The sequence below is a fragment of the Ambystoma mexicanum genome, chromosome 6q (genome assembly GCF_040938575.1).
Source record: "Ambystoma mexicanum isolate Mex_15411 chromosome 6q, UKY_AmexF1_1, whole genome shotgun sequence".
NCBI lineage: Eukaryota > Metazoa > Chordata > Amphibia > Caudata > Ambystomatidae > Ambystoma > Ambystoma mexicanum.
Window position 1 is genome coordinate 442,694,830 of NC_090937.1, and position 22,118 is coordinate 442,716,947.

General features: G+C 49.7%; 1 protein-coding gene across 1 annotated transcript in view; it reads left to right on the top strand.

The window, feature by feature from the left end:
* The window catches only part of LOC138516091 (RNA exonuclease 1 homolog), a 2,454,886-nt gene that overhangs the window by 1,237,195 nt on the left and 1,195,573 nt on the right, over positions 1-22,118 (top strand). Inside the window, exon 8 of the mRNA XM_069630920.1 lies at positions 4,384-4,449. Coding sequence (XP_069487021.1) covers positions 4,384-4,449 — 66 coding nt within the window. The remainder of the gene's footprint in view (positions 1-4,383; positions 4,450-22,118) is intronic.

Consider the following 22,118-nt stretch of genomic DNA (forward strand, 5'->3'; position numbering starts at 1 on the left):
TGACACAATATGGCCATCTGCTTTCAATTCCTTCAACCAATCTGCAAGATCTTTGTTCTGACCTGGAATCCTCTCACCCATATCTTTCCTCTATGCTGCAATCTTGATGATGGTTCAGCAGTTCCCCCGAGTATAAGGAGATTTGACGAGTTTGTGACGAATCCAAGGCCTTATTCGCCTTTCTCCAAGGGGCAGCCAACCTGTTTGGGATTATGGAGGTGAGACTGCTACACTTACCACCTAGGGGGCAGGCGAAGGAGGCTGTTAGGGAGAATTCTCTTGTAAGGCTAATTTCCCTTACCTATAGAGTCCCCCAGCAGCTTTGCTGGAATTAAAGGTTTTATTTTTTTCTCCTGCTAAGAGTGAGACCCTTTTTTCCCACTCTTAGACAGATTGCTAGTGTATGTTTTAGGCTATCTTGTGTGCTTATGGTCTATGGGGTTTTTCTCACCCTCATAGGAATCAGCTTTTTAACATGTGTGGTACACCGCACCCTCCGTGCCGTACCACAGGGGTGTCTTAGCGACTCCCCAAACATAGACTCCATACCGTGGGACTGACTCCCAGGGCATGTAAAGTCCCCATTGACTTTACTAGTCAATAATTATGAACTAAACCAGTGCAACCCATCTTAATATGGAAGTACTGGAAAGGGTTAATAGTTTTTCCCTAGTGTTCATTTTCGAGGGGGTACTGTACAGTCCCTCTCTCAAATGTTTCAAGCTGATGGCAGTGGCTACTACTGTAAATATATGACTGCAAATATTTTCCTATGGGATTTTTCCATTGTTCGAGGCTTCCACTTTTACTGACAGCCTCTAACGTACAGCCAGTTTATTTTAATATTAACTTTAATCTGGTGTTTTTTTTGTTGCCAGAACTTTAATATTTCTTTCTCGTGTCTTTCTCTGAAATTCTAACCCAGGACGGGGATCCTTTATTCGTCCTTTTGGCGGGCTTCTGCTCAGAAGCCCTTCTCTCAGCGCCTCTGAGTCTGGGGTAGACAGGATGTGTGGGAGGGCTAATAGGCACCCTGAACAGGGTTGTCTACGCAACCAAAGTCGCACTCTGCCCTGATAGGCTGGGGGGTTCTCCCACCAGGAGAGCCACCCCACTGTGCGGGTGGCAGCTAGGCTGTATGAATCGGGGTCTTGCTGCATAAAAGCAGGGTCCTGAGGACTGGAAGACAAGACGTCGCCACGAACTAGAAACCCGAAGAGGAGAGAAGCTGAAGACATCTGCAACGACTGAACCAACGGTGAAGCCTTACTGCAGATCTTCAACACTTTTCTCCAACGACTTGAGAAGATCTTCGCCTGCAAGAGTCTTCTTCCCTTGAGCTGGTGGGGCCAACCAGTTCGCCAATCGCTTTCCAGGACCTGCCTTGGTCGAATTGCCAGTGCCCTTCACTTGGAGACTGGATAGCCAGGCACCCATCCACCACGGCTGCGATTTAAAGGAGCGTACCTTTTATTCGTTTTGGCAGATCCTGGGCTCATTGCCTTGTACCATTGACTCTGGCACAGGCCTATTGACTTTGGCTAAATCTGTTACAACTGCCTTCTCTAGATTGCTTTTCACCTAGACATGTGTTGGTACACCTAACTCTTATAACCACCTTTTTCCTTCCCCTTTTTAATATTGTGAAGTGCCATTTTGCTCGGTTTTCACCTGGTATTGCATATGCTAAAGTACTGCCTTGCCTTACTTGTTCACAATCTACTTGGGAAGTGTTGCTTGTGTGTTAAATAGTCCAAACCTGTATAACTTGTCCTTTCCCTCCCTTCTGAGAAATTGTTAGTGCCATTTCTGCTTGGTTGACACAGTGCCATTTTGCTCAGTTTTCACTCTTGCTCAAACCTGTCTACAATTTAAATAGGGAGTTGTGTATACTTTTCTTGACTGGTGTTAACTTGCTTTAATAATAGTGATTTGTGTGTGAACATCAGAGTGTGTAACATAAATATACATATTATTTTTGATTCAAAGCTTTGGTCAGTGTTCCTTGTCCCATAGTATTGTAGTCCTATTGTGTAAACCCTGAATACTGCTCATCTCCCTCTTGAGATAAGTCTGACTGCTCAGCCACAGCTACCAACTAAATCTGTGGGGTACAGACTGATACCAAAGGGGATTTATTTCCTATACCTGTAGTCCTAATCTTCTGTAGTGCACCCTAAGGGAACTGCATAGGATTCTGCCTAACAGAGGCTTTGAAATATGCTGATGGGTCAGAAGAGAGAGGTTCAGGTGGAGGCATAGCAGACGCCGGCCTGGTCTACCGCGCAGAGAAGGAAGTCCCACCCCCTCTGGGGAAGGCAAACAGGAGGGCCACTCTGCGTGGATGAGAGAAACCCAAATCAGCCAGCAAACCGATGCTCCTTCAACAGCAGCGGAGATCCTGGCTAGCCTAGGGCTGTGTGCGAAACCAGGTGTCTCACCCACTAGTCCCCGGGGGATCTGTCATCCAGGTGGCCAGGACACGGCCATCACTTTTTGATCGAGTTCCTAGAGGATGACCAATGCGGGAGGATCACCTGGGTGGGGGGTCTTGTGGGAGTGGGACACCGGATTGTGAAAAGTGGTATCCCCTTATCTGTAACACCTTTACCCCATCCTTACAAGTAGGATACTTTGGAACTCTACCCTCCCCCCTTTTCCAACACGAACACTTTCACACAGACAGCCCGCTATGAGACTAAACAGACTAAAACCTGAGCAGTGTATCCTTTCCTCTCCTTCCCCCAGAAGCTTACGGTCTCTCGAGCTCTGGTTCTCTCTAGGCTTGACTATTGCAACAGTCTCTTTCTAAATCTGCCTGCTTCTACTCTCCGCCTTCTGCAACTCATCCAGAACAGGACTGCAAGACTTGTCCTTGGCCTCAAGCCCTGGGATCGTATCTCTCATTGCTAATCAAAAGGCTGAAAGAAAATAAGAAACGCCAGAGAAACATTGATAAGAGGAAAGCGAAAGTGGGTTCGAGAGATCCACAAGCCAGAAAGGGGCAGTGGAAGCGACCCACAAGCATGAAACGGGTGCAAGCAACTCAAAAGAAAGAAGGTGCAAGTGTGCACAAGTAAAGCGGAAAGAGGGAAAGATGGTGCAAGTGTTGACAAGCCAAGTGGAAAGATTAAAAGAAAGTGCAAAGATGCAATAGGAAATGTAAAGAAAGGTGGAAAAGGAAGAAGAACCGAGTGGAAGTGGCACCGGAGGAGAAAGGTGCTAGAAGAGCGATTCAAAGTATAAACGGAGGGGCCAGAAATCAGTGGTCACGCAGGGGAGGAGCAAAAACCCAGGCGTTTTCAAAAGTCTCTGACACTGCCCCATGGAAGAAAGAAAAGTGTTGAAAGGTACATTTTGACAAGGTGAACTGAACTTTGGTTTGAGACCAGCGGGCCCTAAGCTTGGGGAAGGGAATCTTGAGAGGCCTAAAAAGGGGACAGGAAGGACTGAAGCTTAGGGACGGGGAACCCCAAGAGACCCAGAGACATTTGAAACTTTGTTGGCTAGCTGCAAGAGCCCTATGTGGAAGGTTCCGAGTGCAACCCTTTTAAGTTGAACTAATTCTTGAAACTGGCAGAACTGCAACTTACGGGTAAGATTACCTGAAACCAGTCTTGGCTTACATTTTCTTTTGAGCCACCATTTTTCCTTTTTACTGGCCTAGAACTACATCTCAATAACTACTTTTTTACTCTTTGAAAAAATTATTTTTCCCCAACTTCAAAAAGTAGTCTGTAAAGGTAATCCACCTCACAATCCCCCAAACATCCCCCCCTTTAGCTTTTTAATAATCAGTGAGTAAGGAGCTGGAGTAAGGCATTTGCATGGTGGGGGTGAGCACCTCGCTGAGTGCAAGCTGCATGTGAGTAGTACTTTTGCTGGTCTCTACTAACTTCTACCAGGGGTGAAGGATGTCCAAACCTCTGTGTAAGAAGGAAGGCCACCCAGTCCTGTGTTGTCATTCCGGATGTGCAGTTTCCCTAAAGGGAAAATGTGAAAGAAAAAAAAACATACCTGAATGGCCTTCTCACACATTACAAGGGTAAACTTGACAGCCATGGATTTCCCAGAATGTAAAGAGAAGTGCGCAGGCGGTATAAGTTTATAAAACTCTTATTTATTCTAGCTTTTATTTTTTTCCTTTTTCTATGATGATGAGATGCATGACTATTGAGGCAGAAGTTTCTAGACTCTGACAACCGATCTAATAGTTTCTAAGTTTATTTAATGGGCAGCACATTGTGTTCCAACAATATGACTAGTACATTTAGTGAAATCCTTTGAGAGTTGTCTACCTTTTTCACACCAAATAAGGAAACAGTAGCTATACTGTGAAAGTATCATTTTCTTAAACCTAGTTTCTCATTTGTTTAATTGTAGCTAATATACAGTCCAGCAGTAATGAAACCAATGCAGTTGGAGCGGGAAAACAAGGAGAAAAAAATGGTAATTTGTTTTGTACCTTCCTTTAATTGTATTTTTCATCCTTTTAAATCCTCTCTCCACCATGACCTGTGAATTTTCTGCTCAGGAAAGTGCTTCTGGGTATTCAGTCCATAAGATGTGTACCTTATTAAGGATACCCACTCCATGGCTTTAGTCATGTCTATGGGTTGGCTCTCCATTACCCTGCTAAAACCATGTCTATGGCAGACCCTTCACGTGGAGTACATCTACTGCACCTTGCAGGTTTTGCACTGACCAGCAGGTGCTTGCGAGGTGTAATTGATTGAAACATACCTTTGAAAGCTAGTACAAATTTTAAAAGCTCAAAATGTGTGCAAATTAGTGTTTGATTGCAATGTAATTACTAATTGTGTCATAAGAGAGATTGATGGTTTGACAAAAGCATCAATAGACATAGTAAAAATGTATATCTTTTTACAATGTCTATTAGGAATGCTGATTTGTGCAAATACTAGCAAGCACACATCTGTGCTTTTTAAATTGTTTTGTAGCTATGTAGGGCATATGTGAGTAATCTGGGTGACTGGCAGCCAACCACTGGAACGCCCTCCCTCCACATATCGGGCTAATTGACTCTCTTGCGGCCTTTTGCAAGGCCATGAAAACCAGGCTCTTTGTTTGACACTGCATGTATTTATCCTGTATCTACCTCGACTGCTGTAACTAAGTTACATGTACCGTATCTACTTCTGTATTGCAACCTTGTACCTTTTGTTAAGAATACTTCTTTGGGCGGCATTCATGTAGCCCAGAGTCAAGCCTTCTTATGTTCCTCTTATAGCGCCTTGATGCCTTTGGTCTGCAGTGTGCTCTACAAATCTAAATAAATAAAATAAAAATAAAATTAATTTATAGTGTGCTTTAAGATGGTGATACCCCCATCTCAAAATGAGCTGTGAATTCACCATGATTAATTCAATATGCCCTGCATAGCGAGAACACACTTGTTACAAGGCCAAACCCACTGAAATGAAGCCAAGGACTCCCACTGCAACAGACTGGAGGAAACACAGGCCTTCATCCTGGACCAAGCCCATATGGTGGTATGCTTTCGGGAAGCCAGGATATTTGACACATTTCTGTACAGAAAAAACCAATGAACCTCTGGAGATCTGGTTCCTCAATACCAGCTAGAACTCCCCATTCGAGGCCAACCATCCAAATGAATGACCGAGCAAGGGGTGTAGTCAGGAACCAGGGCAGTATGAACGATTGGGGAACTGACAGTCCATTCCATCTTCCGGTTCAGATCAAAGCTTTCTAGGTAAAGGCCATCCTCGACTCAGGGAGCAAGAAAACTGCTGTCATGGCCGACCTAATCAGTTTAGATAAGCTGAGTCCTGTAACCTGAACCTAGATGATCTGTGTAAGTAGAGAGGTTCATCTCTAACCCCAGCGACACTGACGTTATGGGTCCTTAAACAGAAGATCCAAATTCCAGTGGTCGTAATGCCAGGACTACCTGAAGAGGTGTTACTCTGCGCAGACTTCCCATTCTTCGACCAATATCTTAGGGAGGTTAAGCACATCTCCAGGGCGAGGGTATGAGTTGGTGAGCAAGCAGGAACAGTGGGAAGAATCTGAGGCGAGGATCAATGTGTGTGACCAGTCCAATATGTTAAGTGTGTTTTGATAAAGCGCATCTACCACCCAAAGGCATCTGGACTCCAGTTGAAGGTTGCAAAAGGGGACACGATGTGATTTAGCTCTGATTAAAAATATAAGTTTCGAATGTTAGTGTATGTGCTGCTGAAGCGAGTAAAGTGTAGTGGCTGGTGGGCATGCTATTGCCCTGCTTGCCGCTTGTCGCTCTCATATCTGCCATCTGTCTCCTTTGCTGTCCCTTAACATTCCAAATCCTTTGTATCGGAAAGTGGAGGCTGGAACCTGGAGGCAAACGTGGTGAAGGTGCTAATGGGTTCTGTAGTCCCCTTTCAGCTCTGTCATCCTTTGCTGCTGGACCGATATCAGGAGCTCCTGCGAGGCTATCATGTCTGGGCGCTGTTACTACCCCTTTCCATATGTCAATTACCAAAGACGGCAAGGCGTTTCTGGTACAGCATAAAGTGGCAGTGTGCGGAGCAGAGGTGAGCTATGACTGAACATTTCTTGGAAATTGTGGACTTTTCTTGACCCGCCAACAACCAACACTTATCGGAGCGGGTGTCATTGGGTATTTAACCAGCACACTATTGGCATCCGACTGGCTTATAGCTCACACATAACATGCAGCTTTTCTTCTTGGGGTTATATCATGTAAGCAAGGTCACAATCCCACTGGTAGATCCACTGAAGCCTGCGGGAAAGGATGCAGTTGTTTGCCGAAATCTTCATTCTGCTTTACCCCTGGGGCTTGCTGGTTCACTTTGGGCTGGAGCCACTCCTCCTCCTCTTCAAACATCCTGGAATCCATTTGCATTGTGAAGTCTAAGGGTGTCTGGCGCCTGCAGGCTGTTCAGCCGGGGGAAGGACAGCAACTCAAGACGGCGGATGGCCATGCAGGATGAGGTGCTGTGAAAAAGCCAGGCAGAAGCAGGAGCGAGTTCAGGGTCTGACCGGGCCTGACAAGGTGAGAGGTTAATCTGGGTTGGGGGCAGGACACCAAGCTTTGCACCCCCCTGCTGCCATGACCGCCTTGACCGCCAATCTTCAAAAGATAACACTTTCCACAAATATTACCTATCCCTCCACCATTTTAATGCAAAAACTGAAAATATTGACAGTAAAGTGGAAAATGTCATCACAACCTTCATCACTTGGCGCGGGCAGGAAGCAGCTGCATAGCCCTATAAGACTTACAGAGGCATACACCCTCTTTAATGAAATCAACCAGTTTCCTGACGCCAATCAGGATGTCTGGGGAGCCAAAGATGAAGTTAAAGAGGCCAAAGACAACGCAAGCACCAACAGCAGTAGCAGAGGTGCCACCTGTAGCCCCGTCGTAGCCTTTTTTATAGACAATATTACAACTGGCCTATCAACACCCAAGGGCTTGCCCAGGGGTCTGTTTATCACCCTAGGTGGATCTAACTCACGTCTAGGTGGTGAAGGAGGCGTCATTGACACAAATGACATTCTCTCAATCACCACACTGTCGGAGGCTCACATCTCCAATTAGCACCCGGGGACCACCTCGGACACTACTGATATTCCCCCAATTATACCTGGAGTGGGTGAAGTTGAATTAGTACCAGTACAGCCCAGATCCTTGAGAACACTGCGCTATCACACTGGTCAGAGCAGGGGGATTTACTGGTCAGGAAATATGCAGGGGCTCTTATCAGAACCTACAATGTGGGTTCTGCCCACAGCCCCCAACAGCCCCACTGCATTTATAGAAAATGCAACCAATGAAGGTGTCGAAGATTAAGTGCATATTGTTAATGATACAAGCCCCCTTTTTGAGGGCACAGATCCGACCCAGAAGGGGATGGTTAAGCGTTCAGATCGCCCCCCTGTTGCATAGTAGTCCCCCTGTCTACCTGTTGTGCACACCACAGACCCAACTGCCAAGGGGACATTTGTGGCCAGTGTGTGTAAATGTGGCCTTGTTTTGACTGAGCTGGCAGACCTAAAGAGGCTACTTTTGGTTCTCCTTGAAGCTCTTGGAAGGGGGGAGCCATCAAATAGACTGGAGGACTTGGGGGCTACAACACCACCAGAGGTATACCCCCATAACCCTGACGTCCCTACAAATATGATCAGTACGAACATGGTTGAGTCAGGGCCCACTATTGAAACCATAGCGAGCATTAGCACCAATAGTGGCTTGCCGGACCAGGGACGCCAGGCTCTAATCCACTTAGGCTCTTTAGCCCCCATCCCTAGATTACTGAAGTATGTAGCACAGCCAACTCCACTGATTTTTACTGGGCAGGCAGATCCTGAACTTAGTACTAAATACATGGTTGGAAAGCCAGCTTGCAGGGTAGGCCATGCGGTACTCAATCCCGCCCCCTATGGTGCTCTCCCCAGGGCCCGTAGTTCAGAGCATGGGCAGAGCACGGAAAGCAGCATAGGGAGTCGGGCTGTGTGGGAGGGTCCCTCAACTGGCCCCTGACCACCTGGAAACCAGGGAAGCAATCACAAATAAATGTATTCATATATTCCATGATGTACGTGGCTGCCAATCTGTTATTCATGAGGGCATTTTAACCTGTACTAGACTGCACTACTAGGGGGACGGTGCTCTCTACTTTATTCTGATTCATTTCACAGAGCAGAAGGTAGTTAAAGTATCCTGGGATTCGATATGATATACCCCCCTCCACACAACAGCATGATTGAAATTAGACTCCACCTTAAGTATACCAATGATTGTTCCTCTGAAACTAGGTCACAGCATCCTGTGCTCTCTGGCACCAATGCAGTGCCGTTGGGGGGGGGGGGGGGAGAAGGACTTTGGGCATTTTGCTGGAATAGTTGAACCTGTATTTCTGGCTAGGGCAAGAGAACCTAATTAGGACCAGAGTTTGCCTACTAACAGTTGGGCTTTCGACTGTAGTAACTGGCGTCATTATGATATATTTTATTTATAGCATACCTATACTCAAGTGTTTCATTGCACTGTGGAAGTAAGTATATGCATTTGTTTTATTGTTATTGTATGTGTTAGGATGTACTTTTATGGCCCCAGGCCGAAATAAAGTTGTTGACTGACTGATACGTTTCGTGAATTTTAGCAGATTCTTTTAATTGCACAATGACGGAGGTGACGATTTGCACTTTCTTGCTACTTTGAACGAGAAGGAGCGATCACCTTTCCTTCTTAGATAGTGGAATAGTTAAGTATTTGATTGGTTCTGAGAGAACCATTAGTGATGCATAATTTAAGTTGTGTGAGAAAGGGAAAGAATGCGGCCATAAGCTTTTAAACACGATGCACAAGCTTTTAAAAGCTATTTGCTTTTTTACTGGGAGCCAATGCAGAGATCTGAGTGGAAGTAATATCGTCATATTCTTTCCATTTAAAGATGGTTCTGGCGGCTGCATTCTAAGTTCTTTGAAGGCATTGAGGTAAAGACTCTGGTATAAGCAAATATATACGGTTATACTCCAGCATGGGGTCTGGCATGGATTCACATACTGAAGAATATTCCCCGTCTTCAGGCTGGGAATCCTCGGTAAAGATAAAATCAGTTTCATTTCTGAACTGTCTTTCTACTAGTAACCAATCACTGGTCTCGAGGTCATACTGCCCCCAGCCAATGACAGCCCTCTACCTAAGCCCCTCCTCTGGCAGCCATCTTTAGATTTTTACCACACTTTCAAGTGTTGGGAGTCCTTGTGCTGTAGCTCTCAAGCTTTTTCTGTGTTTTGCGTTTTTTCAAAGAGTTTACTCTTATATTTTTGGTCAATCGAGCCTCAAGCTCCACCCACTTTACTTCCGATCAACGGGGACTCGTTCTCGGAATTTTCTACGCCCCTCAAGGGCATCTTTTCGTCATGTTTTCCACTTCTCAGAGGATTCCAGAAGATCTTTGAGGCCTCCCCTGCGTGGACATGGCCCAGGACAAGGGAAGCATGACGCCTGTTGGATGCAAGCTGTTCAGGAGCTGCCCTGGATGCGGGCTTCAGAACGTCTTTGAGGATGAGCACTCACGGTGCCTCTACTGCCTTCACGACGACAAATCGCACGTGGAGGACGACACTGCGTTTTGTAAGAACATGTCCGAACGGACAATGAAGGATCGTCGTATTAGACTCGCCAACTGGCTGGAGGGGAAGAGCCCAGCAGCGGGTGAGGAGAAGAAGAAATCCGAGAGGTCTTCTATGTCCTTTGAGGGCGCTCCGACGACGGGGGCCCAACAAAAGGCAAAGCACTGCGAGTCCGAGGGCACCGGGAGCGCCGATCGGTCGGGCTCCTCGGTTGCCAGGCAGGGCGCACTATCACATACGCCATCAACCATGAGCCAACGCTCTGGCTCGATGAAGAGGAAGTCGGAGAACCCGGGTAAGCTTCAGGATGGAGACAGCCGAGGGGGGAGCGAGGCGGTGACCCTCCCCACAAGGGGAGTCGTGGCGGCCCTGGCGAAACCTATGGTGGCTTCCCCAGTGGAGGCGACTTCAGGGGCTTCAGGGACTAGAGTTTCCCTGCCACCCAGGAGGGAATCGTCTTTTCTGCCTATCAAGAAGATCCCCATGAAACCCCAGTAGGTGAAGGGGGGGGGCACAGTAGCCATAACAGACACGGATACCACCTCTGAGGATGAGTTGGTGAGCGTCCAAAGGATCCTGGACAAGAAGTTCGAGGAATCGAGGGCCCACGGGAAGGATCCTGACAAGGAGAGCAACGGGGGGGCTGACGAGGACCCCGCGCCCCAACCGTCGGTCCCGTTGCAGCCGGTACCCGTACCACAGGACAATTCAAGAGCTATCTTGATGACTATACAGTCCCTGTGCGTGGAGATGAGGACAAGGATGCCCATACCCCCACCGACGACCCAGCGGAGCCTGGTCCGTCGGGGAGCCCGCCTAACAAGCAGAGACGAGTCCATCCTCCTCCCCCCTTCCAGCTTCACCCCCATCCCATCCCCTCATCCGAGGGATGAGACGGGAACGGAGAAGGCAACGACGGGAACAGATGACGGCGGTGATGATGACGGAATGGACCTCCCCTCACCACCTCCTTGGGCCTTCCCACCTGACAAAATTGGCTCCTTCCACGCCATGATCGCCAGGGCATCTGAGCTCTTCCAGCTCTGCCTTGAAGAACAGAAGAAGGAAGGTTTCCTCTACCAACGGCAGGAGGCCAAGAGGAAGACTGTCCTCGCAGTCCTGTTACTGGATGACATCTGGGACGAGGGGCTGGCGCTCCTGAAGAACCCGTCCACGGCTCCTGCTCAGAGAGACCGGTACGAGAAGAAGTACCGGGTCCCGGACTCTGCTCCTCTGTGCCTAAGGGCACAGCCGTGCCCAGATTCAGTGGTGTCCGCGGCAGCCAAGAAGAAAGCGGCGGGGGTGACGGCTTCAAATTCAAAATCCCAGCCGGACGGCGAGGGAAAGAAACTGGACGCCATGGGACAACGGGTCATCTTGTCGGTGGCGACGACGATTAAAGCAGCCAACGCCCTCGCGATCGTGGCTCGCTACGACAGGGAGCTGTGGTTTAAGATCGCTCCCTTGCTGGACTTCCTCCCGGACGACAAGAGGGCTGAGGCCCTGGAAATCCTACAGGAAGGCGAAGTGGCATCGGACCACACCATTACGATGGCCACGGACATCACAGACAGATGGGCAATGGCGTTTGCCTTCGCCGGTGCGGTTGGCTCAAGGCCACCGACTTTTGCCAGGACGTGCAGACCAGGGTTCTGGAAATGCCCTGCGACATGAACAACCTGTTCGGCAAGACAGTGGATGAGTCACTACAGGCCATCAAGGCGGACACCGAGACAGCTCGCGCCTTGGGTGTTTGTCAACGACGACGGCCGTCCTTTCAGAACTCTGGAGGCAAGCAAGGTGCCTCCAAAGGATTTGGTGGCAGCTCCTCGTCGTACCACCAAGCGGCCCGCTCCTCGTCGCAGGAGGCCTACAGAGGACGCGGCAAGACAGGAGGATCCCGTCATCGTCGCCAAGGAGGCCATGGCGAAAAGGCCGCCACGAAACAGGACTGAACCGGCCGTGGCGTCGGGCCCCCACCTGAGCACCCTGGTGGGAGGCCGACTGGCGAGATTCGTCAACGTGTGGAAGTCCATCTCCACTGACCCTTGGGTGCTAGATGCCCTGGCCCGCGGGCACACCCTGGAATTTCAAAAGAGGTGACCCTGTATTGCACCCATGGCCACGAAGGAAAACCACGTCCCTCAACTGCTGCTGGAGGTACGGGCGATGCTAAGAAAGCGAGCTATCAAACTCGTCCCAAAGAGGCTCTGGAGTGTACTCGCGATACTTCATCGTCCGGAAGAAGACCGGCGGCTGACGACCCATCCTGGACCTTTGTCATCTAAACAAGTACCTCAAGTCCCAAAAGTTTTGGATGGTCACCCTCCAGCACATGCTGGGACAGCTGGAGGAAGGCGACTTCCTATCGTCGCTGGACTTGAGGCTGCCTACTTCCACACCCCCATTCTAAAAGGACATCGAAAATTACTGCAATTTGTAGTCCAAGGGCGGCACTATCAGTTCAAGGCCCTTCCCTTCGGATTGAAGTCAGCGCCCTGGGTGTTCACCAAGTGCCTAGCACCAGTGATGCCGCAGCTGCACCTGCTGGGGATCCACGTCTACCCCTACCTGGACGATTGGCTCATCCGAGCAAAGTCAAGAGAACTCTCCGTCGATCACACATCGAAGACTGTCCAACTGCTCACGGATCTGGGATTCTCGATCAACTTCGAGAAATCCCACTTGGTACCGTCGCAAGTCGCCCTGTTCTGGGAGCCAGGCTCGACACAGTGGTGCGACTGGCTTTGCCGTCGGAGGAAAGGACGAAGGCCATCCGGGACAAGGTACAACGGCTGCTGACCATAGACGTGGCCAGGGTGCGGTCCATCAAGTCCCTTCTCGGCATGATGTCCTCGTGCATCTACCTCGTGCGCCTATGCAGGCTGCGGATGTGACCTGTGCAGGAGTTCCTCGATGCCCGTTGGATGCAAGTGGCGGGCAGCTACGAAGACAGGGTCTCACTCAACAAGACTTTCCGCCAAGCGGTCCAATGGTGGGGCACCCGCACGCATCTGGCGGCGGGCATGGACTTCCAGACCCCGGCACACCAGGAAACTGAGGACGGACGCCTCCCTGGAGGGATGGGGAGTGCACACCGGAGGTCTCCACGTAAGAGGCCTTTGTCTCCCGAAGGAGAAGTCACTACACATCAATGTCCTGGAGCTCCGAGCTGTGTTCTGGGCCCTCAGGTCGTTCCTTCCGTCCCTCAAGGGCAAGGTGGTAAGGGTCTTCACCGACAACACCACCAAGATGTTCTACATTCAGAAGCAGGGGGGCACCAGATCCCCAGGCCTATCCAAGGAAGCGCAGGGTCTGTGGCACTGGGCCGTCGCCCAAGGGATGTTTCTGGTACCCTTCGATCTGGAAGAAATCAAGAACACCATTGCCGACTCACTCAGCAGGGAGCTGCGCTTGTGCCACAAGTAGGAGCTGCGGCAGGATCAAGTGGATCTCCTATTCTGACGATGGGGCGTTCCCCAGATCGACCTATTCGCGACGGCGACGAATGCCAAGTGCTGGAGGTTCGCAAGCAGGTTTCCCCAGCCGGGGAGCTTGGGCGATGCCTTCTCATTCCCCTGGGACAGCCTGTTCCTGTATGCGTGCCCACTGTTGCCATTGATGCTGCGACCCATCAGTCAACTCCGACGGTCCCGGTGCAGGATTATCCTCTTCGCACCTGCGTGGCCGAGACAGATTTGGTTCCCGGACCTTCTCATATTAGCCTCCTCCCCACCCCCCAGTCAAACTGCCGACGGACGCAGATCTTCTCACCAGGGAAGGAGGCGCCATCCTCCACCACAACCCGGCCTGGCTCCTGCAGCACAGATCGGAGGATACGATATCCCGGCGGACTGCAAGGAGGTGCTTGCAAAGGCCAGGGCGTCTTCGACTCTCAAGTGTTATGGACACAAATGGAAGAGGTTCTCTGTCTGGTGCCGTGCACAGAAGATTAACCCTCTGCGGATTACGGCCCATCAGGTGTTGCCGTACCTGTATCGCTGGCCAAGAATGGGCTGGCACATGCCTCCATCAAGATCCATCTGGCGGCGATCTCCCGCTACACCAGAACTCCGGGGCGGTCATCCCTATGGTCCCATCGCCTGGTGAAGGAGTTCATGAAAGGACTGTTCAGCCCGTTCCCGCCAGTGAAGGCTCCGGCCCTGGCGTGGGAGATCAACGTGGTGCTGACCAGGCTCATGGGACGGCCATTCGAGCCTCTGCATTCGGCGCTGTTGAAGTTCCTGTCATGGAAGACAGCGTTTTTTGTGGCCATCACCGCACGATGAGTGGGAGAGATCCAGGCCCTCTCCTGTAAACCTCCATACCAGACATTCCACGAGACGAAGGTAGTGCTGAGGGCGCACCCCTCCTTCGTGCCCAAGGTGTTGTCGGACTTCCACCTCAAGGAGCCCTTGGTGTTACCCGTTTTCTTTCTGTCGCCTTCGTCGCTGGCTGGGAGGACTTTGCACTCGCTGGATGTGGCTAGAGCGCTAAAGTTCTACGTGGACCGCACAGAGTCTTCGGAAGACATCACAGCTGTTTGTGAACTTTGGACCTGTGAACCAAGGGAAGGCCCTCTCTAAGGGTTCCATTTCCAGATGGCTCTCTGGCTGCATCATGCACTGTCACCGGTTGGCAAACCGACCCTTGCCGGCTGTCCGAGAGCCCATTCGACCAGAGCGATCGCTGCTACCAGAGCCTTCTTGTCTGGTGTGCTCCTGCTGGACATCTGCAGGGCTGCTACATGGAGGTCGACGCACACCTTCACGAGATTCTACTGCGTCGACCGGGATTCCGGAGAAGAGTCCAGAGTCGGCCAGGCAGTGCTGCGCAACCTGTTCGCCTGAAGGTGGGTCTGGTGAGGAGGTAAGAGATGCTTAATGTTGTTGTTGAAATGCTTAATGTTGAGCCTTGCCACCTCCCGTGGTTCTGCATGTGTGTACTGCTATGTATTCTTGTATTCATGAGCCTGTGAATCCATGCCAGACCCCATGAGAAGGAACAAGTTACCTACCTGTAACTGTTCTTCTCCAGCATGGGTCTGGCATGGATTCACATGCGAACCCGCCCTCCTACCCCTCTGCGGCTCTTCTCTTGGTCCTACTGCCACTTTACGTGCTACCAAATCTGAAGATGGCTTCAAGAGGAGGGGCTTGCGTAGAGGGCAGTCATTGGCTGGGGGCAGAATAACCCGGAGACCAGTGATTGGTTACTAATAGAAAGACAGTTCAGAAACAAAACTGAAACTGATTTTTTCTTTACCGAGGATTCCCAGCCTGACGACGGGGAATATTCATGAGCATGTGAATCCATGCCAGACCCATGCTGGACAACAACAGTTACAGGTAAGTAACTTGTTCCATCTAGACTAGATCAGAACATTCATGACCGTTACTCGTTGGGTAAAAGAAAGAAGGGAAAGTATAGGCCTAATATTCTTAAGCAAGAAAAGCAGGATTGTTTTAAAGTGTAAGAGAGCTGTCATGAATGGCACCCAGATTCTTGACCTGCTACTTGGGTTTGGGACAAGTACTTATGTTTTCTGGCCAAAAGGAGAGTACTTGTGGATTGGGAGTATGATTGATGAACATAATCTGTTTTATCTGTGTTGATTTTCAAATAATTCATGTGCATCCAGTCCTTAATTGCAACTAGACAATTTTTGGCTTGCTTTAGTTGAGAATTTGTTACCTGATCGATGGCTAGCAGAATTTGCGTATCATCGGTGTAACTGAAAAACATTAGGCTGTGTTCTCATTAGTGGGTGTATGCAAAGATTAAATAAAATAGGTAACGGTGCTTAGCCCTGTGGCACTCTGCAAGTTAGTCACAGGATGGGAGCAAAAAGGTCCCATACGTAGGTTGGCCCTGTCAAAAGACAATAAAAGCCCATGTCACTAATGGGTGGAGGGCTAGGGAGCGATACAGAGCCAACCCCCCAAGGGACGAGGATGCAGGCAGTTGAGGGGCCCTATTCCTGGCCCCCTTTGTGCCAGTTTGCAGACCACTGCTATCTCAAACCATGTTTCCATTACCAGATGCTGCCTATGTTTTTCTATTTGTGTTGGGAGAAACCCTACATCCGATCAGTGTACCAGCAAAGATCCTAAAGTGAGAGCTGACCCAGTACTGCGCAACCCTCAAAGGAAGCCTGACACCAAACCACATTTTATTAGTCCTGGAGAGCGAGAAGCCCAGAGGGAAACTGAGGAGCAGCGGCAACCATATGGTCTGATGCCACAGCAGTGCACGCAGAGAACTGCTGGCTGCGGTCACACATGAGCAATTCCACTGGGTGGAGCATCCAGGGGAAGACCAGCAAGCCATTGAAATTAGACGCCCTAGATCGCCAGGGACATTAAAGGAGGATTCCGACCCTCCCCACCACCATAATTACTTTATGGAGCTAAAAACCAAAGCCCCACAGTACAAACTTGAACATTTGCCCTTCTGAGTCGCTCTGCAGCCCCGCCGCCTAGAAAAAGTATTAGGGCTTTGTTGCTCTGCAGCCCCGCCGCCTAGAAAAAGTATTAGGGCTTTGTTGCTCTGCAGCCCCGCCGCCTAGAAAAAGTATTAGGGCTTTGTTCCCTAGAGGTGAAAGACGACCAATAGATCAGGAGGAAGGACGGAGCGGCCGAGTGTGGAGTAGATTGGCAAAGGTGAGGTATTGGCTAAAGAATGAGAGGGTATTTGGTCTTTCCATCGAAAATGTATCCATCGAAGTTCATCGAAATGTTTTTCCATCAAAAAGCATAATCATTGAATGGATTTCAATGGATTTTAGGGTTAGGGCAAGAGTTGGGTAAGGGTTAGTGCCCTTGTGGTTAGGGTGGTATTGAGGGGACCCCCCCCCCCAATAAACAATACATAAAACAAGTTACAGGGAGCTATCCAGTGCTGAAATACATTAAAGATTTCAGCACTGGACAAGGGTTACATTTAGAAAATGGGGGTTGGTGTGGGGGATTAGAGAGGGAGGACCCCTGGGGGTAGATGGCGGTTTGGGGGGGTAGACCCCCCTCCTCCCCCCATAAACAAAAATTATTACAAGTTACAGGGAGCAGTTAAATACATTAAAGATTTCAGCACTGGACAAGGGTTCAATTTTGGAAATGGGGGTTGGTGTGGGGTCTTGGGTAGGACCGATCCCTGGGAGTAGAGGGGGGATTGGGGTGGAGGAGACCCCCCTCAATAAAAAATAAATATTCATGCTGTCGACTGTGGGAGCTGCAGTGGTGCATTCTGCATGCGTGCCGCGTTTGGCTTGGAGGTGGGGGGGGGAGAGCAGTGGTGTGTATTGCAGCATCGTACGGCTCCGAGCTGCTCTCCCCTGGATGCTCTGAGGGACGCTTTCCTCCCATGCGGCACACTCACTGCAGCTCCGGTATTGGAGCTGTTACCTCGGCTGAGAACCGGGACAGCGAGGCTCCAGGGGACACAGCAGTCACCGGGAGCACAGTGTGGCATACGTGTGCAGGCTCCTTTGCTCCACTTTAAGGCGGGTCAACACTCTGGAGCAAGGAGAAGCGGACCAGGGATTTCAAGGCAATGCTGGGACCATTGTAGTGGACTGCCGACACCCTGCTTAGGGGCCTGAACTGCTGCGGGCAGTTGCACCAGGTAGGATGTGAGGGGGTGCAGTTTAGATCAGTTAGGCCTGGTGAATCTCCACATTTCAACCTCTCCTGCCGTTGGTCTGCCGTGAACTATAGGTGGGGGCCTGACTTTTCTACAGAGCTTGCCTGGGTTCAGCTGTTAAAGAGAGAGAAAAAGGGACATGGGATCTGGAAAAGGGATGAAGAAAAGCACTGTAGATGAGGCTGACTTTTTTGCTCCCCGAGGTGGGCAACGTAATCTGGAGAAGCCTGTGCCACAGGACCCAGTCATGGCAGCACTGGGGCGCATAGAGCAGTCTGTCGCTTCTGGAGGGAAAATGGCAAATTGACTGAGAAAGTGGCACAATTAGCTTCAAAGACATAAACGCTGGAGTTGAAGACCACTGAGTTAGACAAACAAGAGCGCAGGTGCTCGCTCTCGTCCCGAAACTCAGCTGAGAAATGGAGCCAGTGCTAAGGTGACCGATAACAGACTCGAATGTCTGGAAAATGCAATGCGCACATCACAACTGTGCATTGTTGGTCTCCCATAGGGTGCAGGGGAGGGGGGCCTTTAGGTTTTGTGTCGACAGGGTTCCCTGGGCAACTAAACCAACAGGAAAAGAAAGGCCTTCAATGTGACAAAGAAAGCTTTTCGAATGGATTGTATCCTCAAATGTATTCCACATCTTTGACATGTAATTTCCATAGCTGTGCTACTTCGGATATTTTTCGGCAAAGTGCGTCCTGCGTCAATGGGTTCGGGTCGATGTCCCCCGAAGGCCTCCGTCGAGGGCGATGTCACCGGATGTTATGAATAGGACGCACGGCGCCCATGGCCTCAGTTCTGTTTTTTTCAGCAATAGTGTTTGCTTCGAGAACTCGTGCGCCTCGTGTATTCTTCATGAATATGTCTTCTGCATCTACCCCTCCGATTCAGCGGTCTGGCTTTAAGACTTGCCGGGACTCTGTCTAAGATGTTGATTACGGACCCACACTGGGTTTGTTTGTGGTGTCTGCGCGAGAGTCATGATACCGACGACTGTTCGAATTGCCAGTTGCTGGCTGCTAAGGCCTTGCAGGAGCATAAGGAGAAGTTGCAGGTAGGTCGGGGTACTAAACCCAGTAAGTCCCATAAATCTGCGAAAGGGATGTCCACAGACGATTTGAGGGGTGACTCTCCTCATCTGAAGGAGTCATGGGGATCTCAATCCTGGAGTGGGTCCCGCCACTTGTCGTCCTCGTCTAGGCACTCCCGGAAGCAGCGTCACTGGTTGCCTTCCCCGTCCTCGTCGGATGATGGCGCTGTGAGGAAAGTGGCTTGTCCCACGAAGTCCTCAACTCCGGAGGAATGGGAGGTAGCACATGCTGGCGATTTTTCAATCCCAGGGCACAGTTGGTCTCGGTCTGATGCCCGCGCGCCTTCGGGCCCTGGTCCTCGGCGCGATACTCGTTGGAAACCGTTGCGGTCCCGTTCGGACAAGGTTCAGGTTGATCGCCAGAGACATGCTAGATCGAGGTGTCTGTCTTTGTACCTGTTGAAACCACAGTAATCTGGTAAGGGCTCGAGGTCGACTACGTCGGCGCTGTGTCCGTTGGATACGGACGTTGAAGCTTTTCCTTCACACCAGCCCTCTGCACCGTTGTCGACGTCGATGCCCTCAACGCCTTCCGGGCCTTTGGCCGGAATTTGCCGATGGAGGTCCCTGGTACTGTGGAGCCTTCAAGGAAGGCTAAATCTAAGTCTGTGAAGCCTGTTAAGGAATCCAGACCCACTTTTGTCCCTAGGGAGAATTCTCATTCTATGGCTAATTTCCCTCACCTAGTGAGTCCCCCGGCAGTTTTGCTGGATTTCTGGAGTTAATTTTTTTCCACCTGGTAAGAGTGTGAGCCTTTTTCCCACTATTGCATGTGTTTTGCCATGTGTATTTCTACTGTTTGTGTGATCTTGGGCTCTGGAGTACACCACTCCATGAGCCCCTCGTTTTGTGTGTTGCACAGCACCTTCACTGCAGTGACACAGGTTTGTCTTTGAGACTTCCCACTAACTCCATTTTTCTGGGGCTGACTCCTGTCCCCCAGAAACAGGTAAAGTAGCCATTGACTTTATGTAGTCGTTTAAAACTGCAGACCCAGTACACCCCATCTTACATGGAGTACTGGAAATGGTTAATTCCTATCCCTTTTTGTCTGTGCCTCTCTGAGCTTTGTTTTGCTCTTTTAACATTTAGACTTGGCTTGTGGCAGTGGTATCTACCCTAACTTTTCTACCGCGATTATACTAAATAAATGTGGTACTGTTCCAGGCTATTATATTAGCCTCGAACATAAACCCGCTTTCTTTTGGCTCAGGTTTATTCGCCATTTCTTTTTGTTAAAGTCCTTCTTGTGTTTTACTTTGCGCGGCAAACCAGGTTTGCCTTCTTTGTTCACTGTCTTTTGGTGGGCTTCTCTGAAGAAGCCCTCCTTTTGGCGCCTGGGTGTCTAGGTGGGCTGAATGTGAGGGAGGGTTGTAGTCACCCCCTGCTCAGGGTCTCCTTGGAAACCCAAGTCGCACTTTGCGTCCATTGGCCGGAGGGTTTGTCCGGGCTGGAAAAACCCCTGCTGTGTGATTGACAGCCAGACTGTGTGAATGGGGGATTTTCACATAAAAGGCAGGACTCTTGGGCTGGTAGTCGGAGGCGCAACTGGAACTGCAAGGAACCGAAGAGAAGCTGAGAAGAAGACGGCAGCTGCAACTACCGAGTCCCGGTGAAGCCCTGCTGCAGTCCTGAGCTATCTACCCTTCAACGACAAGAGAAGATCCAGTCCGGAGTCTTCTACACTTGATCCTGGTGGGATCAACCAGCTCATCTTCCACAGGCAGAGGATCTTCTACTTGGTTGAAATCGCTGCACACAGCTGTAGTGGTCTGGATAGCCACCTGAAGAGCTTCTCCTGTTTTAAAGGAGCACACCTTTTATTCACCGTCGCATTTGCTGCTGCTGGCTTCATTCCTGGGTAGTGCAGATCACTCCAGACGTCGTCCTTCTTGTCTCCACGACTGAAGCTACAGGAACCGTGAGTCTGCAGGAACTACCAGGAACAACTGCCATAGCACCAGCTCTTCACTTTGAATAAGGTACTGTGTCCAGCTTCGAGGTATTGGGGTGAACCCTTTTCTCCTCACCAAAGGCTTGTCCTTATCTTCCTTCTCTCTTATAGCTTTTGCCTCCTCTTTTGACAATATCTAAGTACTCCTGGCAATCCTGAATCGTGAACTGTACCAACCGTGTGATCCTAAGCAACAGGTACCCTGTTCCACTTGACACTGGCGCAGGCCTATTGACTTTTATTCACTTGTAGGAAAGTGTCCTCTGATTCTATCTGCCTTGACAAATGTATTGCCTATGATTTTTATCCCCACTCTTGTGTTGATTCATGTGCTGAGTGTGTTTTAACTCCGGTAACATTTCTTCCCTCGGGTACGCTTATCTTTAGTAAGACCGAACTGTCATTACTGTCAAAAAGTGATCGCATATGTACCTCCGGTAATGTCTTTGTTTCACAACACTGGTCTGTCAAAACCAATGGTACTTACCTTGAATTGTTCTGCACAAGGGGAATTTGTTGTGTGTAGTGTATTTGAAGTGTGGTTTTAATTTAATAGAAGTGAAGTGTTTTGTGAACAGATGGTTTAAAATAAATGTACTTTTTAACCAAAAACCTTGAGTCAGTGTTTGCTTGAGTAACAGTAATTGTAGTCCTTTGTGTGATCTCTACTACTGCTCATTTGCTCTTTAGATAAGTCTGACTGCTGCGCTACTGCTACCACTTTAACAGTGTAGTACAGGCTTGTACCAAAGATTAACTTGTATTACCACTTGTAGTCTTAATTCTGTGTAGTGGTCCCTAAGGGCACTGTACAGGATTCTGCCTAAAGGGCAGGAGTTCTTCCTTCCTCTGGATGATATCTATGAGGATGCGGGGAGATCAGATTCGGAATTTGGCTCCTGTCTTTTCTGGGGACATTCAGTTGGAAGAGTTGTGTCAATCGCTCCATGATACCATTGGCTTAGATACATCTCCTGAGGTGGAGTTTGCATGCCTGGGGCTCATTCTGAGTCCTCTTATAGGAGACTGATGGCTAGGGTTACTGAGTATCTTGGTTGGTCTAGTCTTCCGGATACATTTGTTCAGGTTGACTTACCTGATATTTTGGATCAAGGTCCGTCCCCTGTCCCGGTGTTGCCTTTTCATTTGACTTTGCAAAAAAGGGTGGCAGCTTCTTGGCAGACCCCACAGTCTCTTCCGGCGGTTAACAAGTCGTTAACTAAAAAATACTGCCCTTCCAGTAGCGACCCCAGCTACCTATCCACTCACCCCACTCCCGAGAGTTTGGTGGTTCAAGCG